General features: G+C 56.8%; 7 protein-coding genes across 7 annotated transcripts; 4 read left to right on the plus strand and 3 right to left on the minus strand.

The window, feature by feature from the left end:
- Positions 1-13: 13 nt before the first annotated feature.
- J3D65DRAFT_663272 (uncharacterized protein) lies at positions 14-805 on the plus strand (the record flags this gene model as incomplete). The annotated part of the gene is made up of 2 exons (XM_066802650.1): positions 14-341; positions 402-805. 2 exons carry the CDS (start codon positions 14-16, stop codon positions 803-805), a joined length of 732 nt encoding a protein of 243 aa, XP_066659218.1.
- Positions 806-3,050: 2,245 nt separating this feature from the next.
- J3D65DRAFT_608099 (uncharacterized protein) lies at positions 3,051-3,750 on the minus strand. Its single transcript, XM_066798546.1, has 2 exons — positions 3,537-3,750; positions 3,051-3,424 (listed from the first exon to the last, which is right to left on the minus strand). Exons 1-2 carry the CDS (start codon positions 3,619-3,621, stop codon positions 3,156-3,158), a joined length of 354 nt encoding a protein of 117 aa, XP_066659219.1. The 5' UTR covers positions 3,622-3,750; the 3' UTR covers positions 3,051-3,155.
- Positions 3,751-4,634: 884 nt separating this feature from the next.
- On the plus strand, positions 4,635-6,222 carry J3D65DRAFT_719 (S-adenosyl-L-methionine-dependent methyltransferase). The gene is made up of 3 exons (XM_066804116.1): positions 4,635-5,177; positions 5,232-5,342; positions 5,389-6,222. Exons 1-3 carry the CDS (start codon positions 5,102-5,104, stop codon positions 6,039-6,041), a joined length of 840 nt encoding a protein of 279 aa, XP_066659220.1. The 5' UTR covers positions 4,635-5,101; the 3' UTR covers positions 6,042-6,222.
- Positions 6,223-6,717: 495 nt separating this feature from the next.
- Positions 6,718-8,789, plus strand: J3D65DRAFT_697 (pyruvate dehydrogenase kinase-like protein). Its single transcript, XM_066804036.1, has 5 exons — positions 6,718-7,185; positions 7,237-7,385; positions 7,446-7,773; positions 7,821-8,487; positions 8,549-8,789. Exons 1-5 carry the CDS (start codon positions 7,071-7,073, stop codon positions 8,610-8,612), a joined length of 1,323 nt encoding a protein of 440 aa, XP_066659221.1. The 5' UTR covers positions 6,718-7,070; the 3' UTR covers positions 8,613-8,789.
- Positions 8,790-10,741: 1,952 nt separating this feature from the next.
- J3D65DRAFT_643271 (homocitrate synthase) lies at positions 10,742-12,383 on the minus strand (the record flags this gene model as incomplete). Its single annotated transcript, XM_066802076.1, has 5 exons — positions 10,742-11,427; positions 11,475-11,736; positions 11,783-11,929; positions 11,986-12,249; positions 12,315-12,383. The coding sequence occupies 5 exons, from the start codon at positions 12,381-12,383 to the stop codon at positions 10,742-10,744; spliced, it is 1,428 nt and encodes a 475-aa protein (XP_066659222.1).
- J3D65DRAFT_1069 (uncharacterized protein) lies at positions 12,317-13,195 on the plus strand. The gene has a single exon (XM_066793693.1). It carries the CDS (start codon positions 12,577-12,579, stop codon positions 13,027-13,029), a length of 453 nt encoding a protein of 150 aa, XP_066659223.1. The 5' UTR covers positions 12,317-12,576; the 3' UTR covers positions 13,030-13,195.
- J3D65DRAFT_984 (uncharacterized protein) lies at positions 13,196-14,328 on the minus strand. The gene is made up of 2 exons (XM_066804309.1): positions 14,069-14,328; positions 13,196-14,019 (listed from the first exon to the last, which is right to left on the minus strand). Exons 1-2 carry the CDS (start codon positions 14,221-14,223, stop codon positions 13,362-13,364), a joined length of 813 nt encoding a protein of 270 aa, XP_066659224.1. The 5' UTR covers positions 14,224-14,328; the 3' UTR covers positions 13,196-13,361.
- Between the last annotated feature and the right edge of the window lie 33 nt (positions 14,329-14,361).

Below are 14,361 nucleotides of genomic sequence, written 5' to 3' on the forward strand. Positions count from 1 at the left end.
CCAGTCCACCAACATGGCAAGCAACGATCCCATCTACTCCCGCTTCCAGAGCAGCAATTCTCTCCACGAGACTTTTGCGACGGCTCTCGCGCTGCCTGTCCAGATTGCTGCTTCTCAAGATGACACGGAGGCCGTCGAAGCGGCGCTGCACAAGCTGTGGAAGCTGGTGCTCGACACAGCAGATCAGACACCGCCCACCCAACAAACGTACCTTGTCGACGTAATACAGGCTCTCAAAAACACAAAGGATGACGGGAAGTGCTGCACGGTCTGGGGCGAGCAACAGAGCTGGGCCGACTTGCCTCTACTTGGACTCGCAATGCGCGAGAAATGGAATCAGAGTAAGCAGTTTCCCCCGGCGCCTCATCCAGTAGCAAGTCGCACGCTCTAACCATGCACAGGCAACAAGAGCTCGGCCTCATGGGTCAACATCAACGCCTTCGCCGCACGTCTCACCGCCACCAACACCTGCGACTTTTCCCTCTATGCCATCTGGACCCTGCGCGAAACCCTCGAAGACCCCGAGGTCTCGAAAATCGCCGTCGAGACCGATTCTACCGCGCTACACGCCGCCGCCGTATGGCTCGAGTACGCGGCCGAGTCGCTGCGTAGTCTCAGCAAGGAAGAAAAGGCGTTCGATGGAAAGATGGCCAAGCCCGGACAGAGCCTCAAGGATAAGGAGTGGAGAGGGTATTGTCAGGAGCGGTGGCAAGAGTGGGCTCGTCGCCTCTCAAAGGTAGCGGCCGAGAAGCCTGATCTGGCGCCTGTGCTGGACAAGGCTGTTGCGGAGGTGGACAAGCGGTGAGGTGTCTGATGGAAGAATATTGTCCATGGGACTCTCCGCTTCCGTCTCAGCTGCTCTCAATCCACGTATCAAAAATACTCAATTGGAGAAAATTCAACGGCTTTGTTCCTGCGTCTTTGGAAGATTGGAAGTGGCGTTGGTTCGCGAGCATCTCCCGACTGGCTTCTGCCGAAAACCTCTCTACCGTGCAGACTTGGTGCTTGAAGTCCTGCCAGCTGCGTGAAAGAAAGCATGGAAGGAGGGATCTTGACGCTGATGAGACCACTTCTGGTCCTTTTGTCCCATCGATCATCGTCACCACTACCAGTGCCACTGCTACACAATCCCGATTTGGTAGGCCGGAAAGTGTGGCAGGAGCATTCTGAGCAACCGCCGAACAGTTTTCCAGACATGTTGCAAAGCCTCTGCTATCGGGATACCACCATTACGGAACCACAGGTCCCGAAGCTAGATACGATGCTTGACAATGGACAGAGCTACAAGCGGAATCTGAATCCACGAATTCCACCAGGTCAGTTTTAGACTTCCGACTCTTTGGCTGAGGGAATCAGAATAGCGAACTGCGGAATTGGCGTTTCCGCACCATCTGACGAGAAGCTGGCATTCTAAACGGATGCCATGATTTGCAGAAGAGGTATGTCTTTCCACTGCGTTCTGTGTCAAGGTTTAAGCTGACGGAGTGCCGATCAACCTGCCAGAAGCAGACAAATCGCCTGGGAGCATCCGATCCGAAGCTCCTCTATCAGACCGACCTCGTCTCAGACGGCACGGTCTACCATTGGCCGGCCGGCAGAAAACTTGCTGCGAAGGGAGCACCACTTGCCTCGCAGCACCACTTGCCCAAAAGTATCGCGTCGGGAACCCAATTTCAGCGGCTCAGCTCAACTCCCACGGGCTCTTAGGTTCTGCCATCCCACGCGTGCGGCGGACCAAACACGCCGAGCGTGCGTGTCGTCCCAAAGAGGAAAGTCATCGCGGGCATGGGTTCGCGACTCTCTTTCCGCGCTCCTCGCCACACAGCGTTTCGCTTCGTTCATTATCAGAGTTCTAGACAGACGCAGGAGGTTCTCGTCGCAAAGCGAAAGGCGGGCGGTTCGGAACAGCTTTTCCACACCGCCGCCGCCGCCGCCGCTGCGGAAGACGCTGTGCGCTTGCTTGCTTGCTCGCTCCGTCGCTCGACTGAGGCCCGCCGTCAACTCTTTTCCGCTGCGCAGGAAAGACTCGCGCGTTCGTCGGCCTGTGTCGTCGCTGTCTGCAAGTTGTCGAAGCGGGTTTCGTCTGCCAGCCAGTTAGTTTGTCGTCCGCCGTCGGAAGATAGGATCCTGAAGACGTCGGCGTCTGGATCCATGCGTTCGGGTAGTGGTCGAGAGATGGCGGCGGGTTCTTTCTGCTGTGATGTGTGATGTCGATGCCGATGTCCAAAAACGACCGTGTTGAGCAAAGAGTTGGCGTCCGGTCTTTCGGCGCTGTGGACGCTCACGCACGCTGCTTCTCCCGCTGGTCTTACTGTATTGTACAGCCCTGGCTGGCACCACCTTCTCCTCGCTTCCTGGTCCAATGTCGAAAATCGGTCCTGGAACTAGGTCTCGGTTGCGCCGTATATGCCGCAGGAATGGAGCACCTACCGGACGAACTGCACGGCTTGCACGGGGGGGAGAGGCCGATGCTGGCCTGCGCAGAGCAGGCGACAGGATACCTTTGTATGACGCCCTCGACATTCTGCGTCTAGTATCAAGTCAAGTCAGCAAACTACAGTACCGCCTGCCCTGCCCCTTTTGCAGATACACCTACACATGGATACGCACATCCCGTACACACTATCGAACTGCGCGCGCGCACCGACACGACGCAGCGTGCCCGGCATCCTCAAGATACTTTGGCGAAAGGAGCAAGACCCAGCGTAGCCGGTCGAGTTCGCCGATGCGGAGACAGGGGGTGTGTGGAGGCCACTTGGCGGAGGAGGTGTGGTTGCCACAGGAGGTGTTTGGCAGGCCCAGCGTGTAGAAGGGCGCCGCCTTGCCAGGTCGTGGGTAGGACGAGCGCGCTGGACAGCAGTGGTTGAGATGGGCTAGGGAGGTAATGATGGTGAGCATGTCTGGCAATCAGGGGCCAAGTTCCCGCAGTGGGGAGTAGATCGGGGCGCGGAGCCATGCGGGAAGGGGAAGACATTGGGCCCTTGGAGCAGAGTTGAGTCGAAGTGTAGGCAATGACAATGGGAGGCACCACGGACGAATTTGTAAAAATGATTCGCTTTTTCATTGTAACATGTATATATATCCGTAGTGTCATAGCAGTCATAAATCATACAGCCTCTCCCCATCTCCCCATACCCATCAATCTCCCACATCCATCACAAACCCAACGGATTATCCTTCCCCTGCTCCTTGCCACCAAAGCGCTCCTTATCGCTCTGATCGCCCCAATCCTGCGGCCTCTTGTTGCCGCCGAGGATCTCGGCGCGCTCGTCCTCCTGGCCGAGCGTGGGGCTGAGGACGGGCTTGGTGATGCCGCCGACGGTGCTGGTGACGGGCTTGGTGACGCCGCCGACGACGTAGCCGACGGGCGAGAGCACCTTGCCGAGGCCGTTGCCGAGGGGCGTGAGCGTCTTGTTGATGATGCCTGGTGCGCGGTTTAGTCAGTGAGTGAGAGAGGAAGGATGGAGGGATGTGGTGATGAGGGACTGCAGGGAGGTGGTGGTGGGCAAGGGTATGATGGAAGCTTGGAGACGCACCGCTGGGCTGGTTGTCGGGGTCGTAGTTGGGGTTGTTGGGGTTATCAGATTGCTTCTTGACGGTGTTTTCCTTGCTGTTCGACATGATGGAACGCTTCTTTTTCCTTTGTCAAGCTAGAAATCGAAAAGGCGACAAGGTGTGTAGTAGATAGTACTCGTAGTCCGCGGTTGATTGGTTATTTGTGCAGAGTGGATTTTGTCGCAACGCAGCAATGGTCAGGCTGCAGCTGCGCAGAGGTTTACCTTAAAGCACAGCATCAGTTTGGGCCAGACAGGGTTCGCGACTGGTTCCGTCCAAGTTTGGTTGCGCAATGAGGCGGTCATGCAGCCCATGATGTCATTGGGAGGTTCAGGGTTCCCGTTGGTTTTGGCGGGGTGCGTCAGTCCTCCTGCGCCTTGACCTCACACATTTGGTCTTGTCCAACCCAAGCTCGACACTGACGCCGAGTAGCCGCCACGCCGGTTTTCGCGGCTGCTGCACAGCGGCTGGTGGTCTTCTTTTTGCTTGTGAACATGTTCGGGTCGTTTGTGGCTTGGAAATCCTCAAGGCGCCTCCTGAAGACACAAGTCGAAAACAAATCGGAGTGACGACACAAGCAAAGAAATAGAGACTTGCAAGCCAAGACGACATCACAACCTAATCAAGCTCCACAGAACCTAGCTTTGCTGAGCCACAAGCTTGTCGTCTCGCCCAGTGCTTCGACGTCGAACAACATCTGCGAGTTCCGAACCAGTTTCGGAACACGCCGACCTTTAAGACCGCTGGGACATTTTGAGCTGAAAGATACCCTTGCGGCAGGGCTGGATGGTGCAAAGTACAGTACCTAGGTACAACCGGCAACTCAACCGACGCGTTGCACAAATCTCGGAGGCAGCGGGAACTGCGCCAACACATCGTATTCGACACTCAAGCATCTTTAACGACCAACCAAGATGGGGGAATGTGGAGTCAAAAATGTTGGATGTCCCCGAGTGCAATTCGTGCTGTAAAAAGTCGCCGCCGAATGGTTGCAGCAGGGTAGGTGCTGTGGAATCCCGTGGTGGCGTTCAGATGTAGCAGTCGAAGTCGAAGGTAAGGGGGTGAAGATACGGAGGCTTCGTCCAGCAAGATGATAAACTGAACTGTTCCAGCAGTAGTGTCGTTGAGTGGTGTCTGTCAAAGGGCACGACGGGTAAGCGGAGAGTTTTGGTTCGCATTGGGTTTGCGCGGCCCAAGCTCAAGCTCCAGCTTCCCTCTCGAATCACGCATCGCGCGCCGGGACAGGCTCCACAAACAGTGAATCGTAAACACATCCTGGGCAGAGAATAGCGACGGGAGCAGCGGGGTTAGAACTTAGAGACCGTGTGAGCCTCTAGAGAAAGGTGGAACGGTGGTGACAAAAAAGCGGGAAAAGGCGAATTTTAGTTCCCGCTCTGGGGGTCTGCGGGACAGCAGGGGCACCCCACTCTCTTGCATCCTCAGACTCGATTGCGCTTCAAATAAGCGCCTCTCCGCTTTGCTCTGTCATATCATTCAAACGCTTCGCTTGACACGTCCAATCGACCCGACTGATCGCATTGCCAACATGACGGAGCCGACGGTCAAGGAGTTTGCGTCCTTCGCCGTTGTACCCGCGTACTTCATCTCTCTGGCCGTCTACCGTTGGTCCCTCAGCCCGGATAGACAGTCGCTTTGGCCACTGACTTTGACATTAGAATGGATCTTGACACTCCTCGACGTCGTCTTCATACGCCGTGATCTGAGACTGCTGCTCGACGTCCCCAAACTCAAATCGTACGCGTTTGGGCGCTTCTGGAATAAATATGGTAGGTCAAATCGGACAGCATCGGCTTCAACAACTTACAAGTCCAGGCGACTTCATGTCTGCGGATATGCCCCCGGAAACGACGCGGCTGCTTTCGACAGTCCGCGGCACAATCCTCGACGTCGGTCCCGGCACTGGCGACCAGCTCTGCCACTTTGACTCTGCCAAAATCACTAGGGCTTACGGAGTCGAGCCCACGACCAATCTGCACGAGAAGCTGCGCTTCAACGCCAAAAAGGCCGGCCTAGGAGAAAAGTACACGGTGCTGGGCGCCGGCGCGGAACCCGAGAGCTTGATTCCGGCCTTGGCCAAGGAAGGAGTGCTGGCTGACGGCGCCGGCGAGGGCATCTTTGACGAGATTGTCGTGGTGCGCTGCCTATGCCACATGCCCAAGCCGAGAGAGTCGCTCGACACCATGTATCGGCTCTTGAAGCCTGGCGGGAGGTTGGTGACGCACGAGCACGTGTGCAACCCGTGGGGCAAGGAGATTGGAGGCAGCTTCATGTCGTTGGTGTTGCAGTACCTTTACGTCTACCCTTGGGAATTCTTCATCAACTGCAGGCTGAACCAGGACACGCGGAAGATGCTGTTCAACACCGGAGGCAGAGACGGGTCTGGGTGGTCTGAGATCCATTTGGAGCATTTGCTGCCGTGGAGCACGCTTCCCACCCTCGTTGGGTATCTGATCAAAAAGACGTAGAATGATGGTTGGAGGTGTTGATTGCTCTGGGGCTGCAGAAGAATGCGGGGATAGACATGGCGTGGGTGGATGGGTTCGGGGGCCTAGCACAAAATAAACAACGTCCACGCGACCGCTTTGAAACCGTTTTGCTTTTGAAACCGTTTCTCTTCGACAGGCAGAGGCTGAATACCCGCGTGTCCGGAGCTGCAGCCACCCTTTTGCAATCCACGATCGAGCGTCTCCCCATGGTGTCGAGACATTTGACGCTTTGGATGACGACGCTCGGGTCAATGGCGTACGAGATAGACTTTGGTCGAGTGTTTCGACTCCTATAGGAGCGTACGTCTGCGTGAGGGATTATCCGGTGCCAGCATGCAGTAATGCACAGTGGTATTGGCGGCCCGAGAGCAACCGAGTTCGGCAACCGAGAGGCCCTGGTTAGTGTGTCGACGATCCATGAGCATGGGGTTTTGGTGTTGAGGGGGAGGCGGAGGGTATTGGGAGCATTCGAGGGTCAGAAGCTGGGAAGACTGGTGACGGACGGGGAGCATGGAAATTGACAGGTGGAGCTATTGGAATCGGGTACGTCTGCGCCAAACCAAGAGCACCATGGTGGATATAAACACTGGACAAGGGGACATGCACGTGAAAGGAGGGAGCGGAGGTGCAGGCGGACAGGCGGGAGATTCTGCGGACCGGCTGGCCCTCGGCGCGGTGCAGTGACCTCAGTACCTTACCTTACCTCCAAAAAGAACAACCCATGACTCCTCCGCCTTCGCTCCCAAATTCCATTGACCTGCCCTTCGCCGCTCCGCGTCTCTTTTCCTCGACCTCGTCCTCGCGACCCTCGCCGTCTGCTCCTCACCCTCCAGCGCCTCGCCCGCTGCCCCGCGCTACCTCGGTTGACCGGTCCCGGAGCTGCCAGTGGACCTCCCATCTGCTGCTCCACTCGTCCGTCGACCACCACCCGCGCACGAGACCACGCGCCCAAGCACCGCCGCATTGAGGGACGACTAGAGGGCCGTGTGGCCTTCAACAACCGCCAGCATGTCGTGGAAGAAGAGCGAGAAGCTGATGGACACCATTAAGCACTACGCCAGCTTCCCGGCTACCGGCGTTAGTCTGAGGCAGATGGTCCAGTTTGGCCAGAGACCTTCGACAGGTTTGACGCCTCCTCAGCCTCCGCCTTGCTCTCTTCTGACAGACAATCCAGGAACCCTGTTCCGCGCCTCACAGTTTCTCTCCGAGGAGCTTCCCATTCGCCTTGCCCATCGCGTGCAGGAGCTCAACGAGTTGCCCGATGGCCTAAGCGAAATGCCCTCGATCAAGAGGGTTCAGGACTGGTACGCCCAGTCTTTCGAGGTGTGTTGCCAAATCCGAGTCGCAATTCGAGACGCTTGCTCACTCGACATCGTATGACAGGAGCTCGTTACCATGTCGCGGCCCTCGATATCCCAAGAGGTGCGCCAGCGCCTCATTGCGCCGTCCAAGCGGAATAGGGAATCAAGAATTCTCAGCCAAACGACGCAAAATCCAAGCGTCAGAGCTGGACAGTACAGATCGGCGCCGCCGGAGCCCGAGGAGAATGGAAATGGCAACGGCCATGGCAAGATTGCCTCGCAAAAGAGATATTTCGTAGCGTCGGACGGCCTGGAAGACTGGCCGCCGGAGCTCAACCAGTACAACATCAGATTCGCCCAGGTCCTCGAAAGAATCAAGCGGCGGCACGACAGTGTGGTGACGACAGTTGGTGAGTACGTACAAATCGGGCGGAGCGCGGCTCCTAACACCAACCAGCGCAGGGCATCCTTGAATACAAGCGCAAGCGCCAACGAATGCAAATCGACCACAACATCCAGGCCTTTTTGGACCGCTTTTACATGTCGCGCATCGGGATAAGAATGCTCATCGGACAGCACATTGCCTTGACTGACCAAAGACAACGAAGCGATCCAAACTACGTGGGCATCATATGCACAAAAACCAACGTCCGGGATCTGGCCATGGAAGCCATTGAAAATGCACGGTTTGTCTGCGAGGACCACTACGGCCTGTTCGAAGCACCCAAAATCCAGCTCATCTGCGACCCAAACATCCACTTCATGTACGTCCCAGGGCACCTGTCGCACATGCTGTTCGAGACGTTGAAGAACTCGCTCCGCGCCGTCGTGGAGCGCCACGGCCAGGACAAGGAGGAGTTCCCCGTGACCAAGGTCATTGTTGCCGAGGGCAAGGAGGACATTACCATCAAAATCTCGGACGAGGGCGGCGGGATCCCGCGCAGCGCCATTCCGCTTGTATGGACCTACATGTACACGACCGTTGACCAAACGCCGAATCTGGATCCTGATTTCAACAAAAGCGACTTCAAGGCGCCCATGGCCGGATTCGGGTACGGGCTGCCCATCAGTAGGCTGTACGCGCGGTACTTTGGCGGCGACTTGAAGCTGATTAGCATGGAGGGGTGAGTCAATTACGCTGATCTATTTCACGTACAACAACAGACACATCTAACGCGCCAACAGCTACGGAACCGACGTATACCTGCACCTGAACCGGCTCTCGTCGTCGTCGGAGCCGCTGCAATGACAACTGCCAGTCATGAGGAGCGATTGGATGCGAAGTGCACGCAACAACAGCAGTAGCAACGGCGGCGGAAGTTATTACAGCTCGACCAAATCCATGCTCCAAGGATTGACGCGGCAGAAATCGGTCAGCGCGCAGAGTCAGGCGCTCGCCATGGCGTCGCGCGTCAAGCGCCTCAAGGTCGACCCCGACATGGAGGAGCGGGCGTTGTGGGAGGTCAGCGAGCGCCGGCAGGTGGGCGACGCCGAGGCCCTGTTGCAAGGGGCCTGGTGGCGCAAGGTGGGGATCGAGGAGGGGGTGTGACGGCGACGGCCGTTGATGACGATGATGTAGTTGTGGTGGTGGTGGGTGTCGTTTATGTTTTCAGCTATCCGTTTTTCTCTCTCTTTCAACGGGCGGGGTCCAATGTCCAATGACGTTCTCTTTTCGTTCTTGGGGGGTTTGGTTGTTGCCGTGTACCGCCTCGCGACCCCTACTTTTCTCTTTTCTCCTTTCTCCCTTCCCCCCTTTTCCTCCCCTTTTCTTTTCTCTTCTTCTTCTTCTTCGTCGTCTCACCTCCTCCCTCCTCGTCCTCGTCCTCTCGGCGGCTCAGCAAGGAATCATCCCTTGGGTGGTGCACAGGTACATGTATGTAGGAGGGAGTCGTTTAGGATGTTGGACACTTCTTCTATCTATTTGTCTTTTTTTCCCTTTTCCCGGGTGTTTTGTTTTGTTTTGTTTTGTCGTCGCGTCTCGTCTCGTCTCGCGCAAATTGGGTTTGGTTCTTGTCCGGTTGCGCACCCATCCTACTACCTCCATACCTATCTACTTACTTACCTACCTACCCACTTACCTATCGTACGTACGTACGTACCGTACCGTAACATGCGTACGCCGCTTTGGATCTCGCCTCTTCTCTCTCTCTCTCTATTTCTGTTCTTTCGCTTCGCGTTTCCTTCTCTTCTCCTTTTTTTTTTTTTTTTTTTTTTTTGGTCACCGTGTCGTTGCTGGCAGGTTGCAGGTTGCAGGTTACAAATTGCAGAATGAGATGTGTGTAGCTGGCTGACTGGCTGTGCGGTGGGGAGGGATGAGCACAGTGCAATACAGCCAGTTGCGTGAGACTGGAAAAATAAAGGACAGACGGACGGGCGGACAGGCATGGCTGAGTACTCCGGCTGTAGATTGTACGTGATTGAATAGGTGGGGTGGGATGGGATGGGCAGTCTAGGCAGGATAGGATTGGCAGGGCATCACGAGTAGGTGGGTGGGTGTGTAGGGTGGAAAGGGTAGGGTAGGGCATGAGGCATCTACCAACGCATTATGCATCGATTCAGCAGTTCAGCAGTTCAGCACTTTGTCTACGTGAACGGCAGCTTTGTCGTGCATGCATGTTGAAGTCTCACGGCGGGACGGCATGACGCCATTTAATGAGCCAGTCAATCAGTCTAATTTGATACAGATACAGTATAACCCCCATATTTTCCTTGCTCCCCCTATCCCATCACGTCACACCATATAACAGCAACCACCTGAGGTATGTGTACATACATACATATTTATTCATTCGCTCCTGATGCAGTCACTCACTGCTCAACTATCCCTCCATCCATCCACGCATGCATTCACCGACCACCTCAACCCACCCATCACAGCCGTCTTTTTCGCCGCCAAAGGGAAAAAAAAGCATCGAGAAAAGGAAAAAGTGAAAGCGCATAAATATATCCCGAGACCCAAGAAACTCCCACCATCAAGTAGAGAAAAAGGAAAATCGTAGGAAAATCCGCTGACGGGCTGGCTCACTGGCTCACTGACTCACTGGCTTGCCAGGGGCAGCAGCAGCAGCAACAGCAGCCACGCACCCACGAGACGCTTCTCATCTCTCTCTCTCTCTCTCTTTCTCTTGCATGCATCCATCCGTCGTCGTGACATGGAAAAAAGACCAAACCCCCATTTTTGATGTTTTAGTTCGGTGGTGAGTGGTGAAGTCGCGTCTCAACGACCAATCAACCAACCAACCAACCGAACGATCGTCCGTCTATACCGTTTGATGATTTGCGACCCCTCAAAAAACCGACGAGGGAGTCGCCACTTTTGGAGCCGCCGGCAGCTGGCGAGCTGCTCGTCAAGCAAGTCAGGACACAACGAGAGGACGTCTATGCGGCGACCTTGGCCTTCTTGGCCGCCGGAGCAGCGTCGGCCTCGGCCTCCTGCTCGAGGGCCCTCTTCTCGCCCTCGCCCGAGAGCTGCCTCTCGGCCTCCTCGAACTTGGCCTGCTCCTCCTCGGTGAGGTCGGCGATGAGCGGCTTCTCCTCCTTGGAGTGCAGGTTGAGGTGGAAGGTGCGGATGATGGAGTCGGCGTCGTCGATGGCGATGGGGCGCACGTCGGCGAGGGCCTTGATCTTGGCCGTGACGAGCTTGATCTGCGCGTCCGTCATCTCCAGGCCGAGCTGCTCGACGCGGCTCTTGATGGCGTTCCAGCCCGTCAGCCGCGACGCAAAGTGCACGTAGCGGCTCATGCCGAAGTCGGCCGGGTTGATGATCTCGTACGTGCTGGGGTTGTTGAGGATGGCCTTGGCGTGGATGCCGGCCTTGTGGGTGAAGGCGCAGAATCCGGTGATGTAGTTGTTGAAGGGGATGTTGATTTGCACGGCCTCGGCGACCATGTCCTCAATCTCCTTGAGCTTGTGCAGCTTGTACTTGCCCGTGACGTAGTCGTGGTCGGCGACGATCATGCGGGCCATGAGACCACCGAGAGGAGTGATGCCGTTGCGCTCACCGATACCAATGACGGAGGTGTCAATGTGGGTGGCACCGGCCTCGAGGGCGCAGTAGGCGTTGGCTGGATCAAATTAGCGACATTCGGGTCCTCGAATCCAAGAGACTCACCAATAGCGCAGCCAGTGTCGTTGTGGAAGTGCGTCTCAATGTCGCAGCTGACAACACCCCTCAGAGTACGGACGAGGTCGTAGACCTGGCGAGGAGAGGCGCACCCGACGGTGTCGGCAATACCGACTCTGCCAACGCCAACCTTGTCGACAGCCGAGTAGATGGAGAGCAGGTCGACGAGGTCGGAACGGAACGAGTCTTCGGAGGAGAAGCGGATCTCGAGGCCCTTGGACTTGACAAACTCGATGACTTCAATGGCGGCCTGCGCCTGTTAGCAACGTCCAACCAGATGCAGTCGCTCAACTTACATTCTTGATGTAGGTCATGTCCTTGCCGTGCGAGTGCTCCCTCAGGTACGACGAGGTACCAATGACGACGTCGACACCATCGACACCGGTCTCGACGGCCAGCCTGGCGTCGTCCATGTGGCAACGGACGTGGGTGAGAATCTTGGCCTATTTCTTTGTCAACGCCACGCACACAAGGGCGGCGGCGGCGGGCGAGCTCTCACCTTGAGGCCGAGCTTGCAAATGGCCTCGCAGTCGAGGCGAGACTGCTCCGAGGCGGCGGGCGAGGTGAGCTCAATGTAGTCGACGCCAAAGTCGTCGAGGGCCTTGGCAATCCTGATCTTGGTCTCGGTGTCGAAAAAGGCATTGGCAAACTGCTCGCCCTCTCGCAGGGTGCTCTCGATGATCTTGAAGCGCGAGACGTTGCTGAGGAAGTCGCCCACGGGCTGGTAGGGGTTCGAGGGCCGCGGGTGCGGGTTCTGGGCAGTCTGCGGCAAAGAAAAAAAGTCAGAGGAGGGTTTGGTTTCGGAGTTTCAAGGCTGGCGCGACGTACGCGAATGCCAGTGAAGCCGGGGTGCGAGGCTGCAGTGGGCGAGAGGTTAGAAGACACTGACTTGGTCATTTTGGGCTATGACGGCATTGGACGTACAGTCGGCACCGTTGGTGCCGTTTTGATGGCCGTTTTGGTGGCCATTGACGCCGTTGGTGGCGGGGGGATTGGCGGAGGGGCTCATGGCTGTGAATCGAGGAGCGGGATGGATGTGTCGTGTGTCGAGTATTGGAGCGGCGAGGGCAGTATTTGAAGTTTTTGCTGGATGACTGGACTGGAAGATGGGCGGTGCCGTGCGTGCGTGCGCTGGGGCCCAGAAGCCAGCCCAGCCCAGCGGAGGGCCCGATCTCGGCAAAACCAGACGTTGGCCTTGAAGATGCGGGGGACGTGGAATAAGCAGCCGCCAATTTGTTTGTCTGTTCTTCTCTGCCCTCTTCTTTGTTCCCCATCCCGACTCGCCAGTGCAGTACTGACAAAGCCAGAGCCTGCATCGACTCTCAATTGCCCTCCGTCCATCACCACCACCTCCTCAGCGTCCGTCCGAGGGCCCGTCAGTGTCATGGCATTCATATCCAGATTTGCGTTTGCCCCTGGCTACGGCACCCACTGCGTCATCGCTTCCCAAAAAATGCACCTCACTGTGCTGCAAACTGTTCCCGACGTGACTCACCTCACCTACGGTCGGTACCTATGCATCAATCAATTGCCCCAGCCATGACGCTCCCCCATTCCCCAATCCGCCCATTGACCCACTGTTCCCTCTCAATCCCCTCTCATGGCCATCCATCAATCTCGTTCATGTCCCGCAGGCACGCGACAGTGCGCACCACGAAAAAATTTACTGTCAGCTCACCACCTGCAGCTACTGCTAGCACCACGCGACCAATCAGGCGGCCCGCAATCCATCCTCGTCTGGGGTAATGCTCCATCTTCCCCTGTCCACATCTTGACGTCGTGCCACTCCCTCCCGCAAAAGACCCAAGACTCCCGACGACAGAAAACTAAAAACAAAGTCTGTAGTCCAGTCACGCTTTTGTCCGTTGTGACTCTTCAGAACGGCGTGTAGGGTGGCGGATCATCCCCCGGGAACTTGCCAGCCCTCAAACTGCCCATCATGCTGCTTTCTCCATCCTCGTCCGGATTGTACGTGTACTCGACCACTGTCCCAGCCCGCTCACGCTCGCCGCCGCCATCTTCTCTCACGCCCTGTTCGTTTCCCGCCGCGTCGTACGTGTGGTACCTGACGCCGCCTTGGTCCTCGACGCTAATCCGGAGCGCCATCTTCAACGTCCGCAGTTCCTCCTCGCGCTCCGCCAATTCGCGCGCACTGGCTTCGAGCGCCTCGTCCAAGCACGCCTGCTCGTCGTAGTTGTAGTCGATGGTAAGATTGCGGCTGCTGCCGGCTAGGGTGACGTCTGTCCCCGAAAGCCTGGTTCGCTGAAGTGCCGACGCAAGGTCATCTTCATAGTTGGCCCTCGGCTCGTCGTCGTTGTTGAGGCTTGGGTGCTGGTCCAAATGCCGGTAGAACTCTTGATCGTTCGCTGCCGGCCTGCTTGCCCTGGACGCCATCGAAGAAGCTCTGACCGGACCGTCCCGAGTCGCCACCTCTCTGGTACCCGGGTCGCTGGCCACTGTTGCCGTCTCTGCTTCTTCTTGCCCCGTCGTTTGGCTGAGCTGGTCTGTTTTGCGACCATGGTCATGGCGACGACTATTCCCGTGTCAGTATTCCGAGCTCGTTGAGACATCGGGCGACGCACTGCAACAGCCTTGCTGCTTTTTGCTTCAGCATCTCCCGCTTGGACTTGAGCATCACCTCCAGCCCTCGCATGTGCGTCTTGGCAAATGCGTCCACCCGCTCATGTCCCTTTCGGCGTGGTGCCTCGTGCTTGTCGCTACTGCGATTCTTGGTCATTGGTGGTCGAGGTTGTGTCGGGTGGTTGTGAGGTTGTCTGATTGTGGTGATGCGGAGGTGATGCGGAGGAAGCTGTGGTCTGTTTTACTCCGGCGGTACGTTCCTTCCTTCTCAGAATGCCCATGTTCGGAAATGGGC

This window comes from Phyllosticta citribraziliensis (genome assembly GCF_038025025.1).
Source record: "Phyllosticta citribraziliensis strain CPC 17464 chromosome Unknown J3D65scaffold_1, whole genome shotgun sequence".
NCBI classification, from domain to species: Eukaryota; Fungi; Ascomycota; class Dothideomycetes; order Botryosphaeriales; family Phyllostictaceae; genus Phyllosticta; species Phyllosticta citribraziliensis.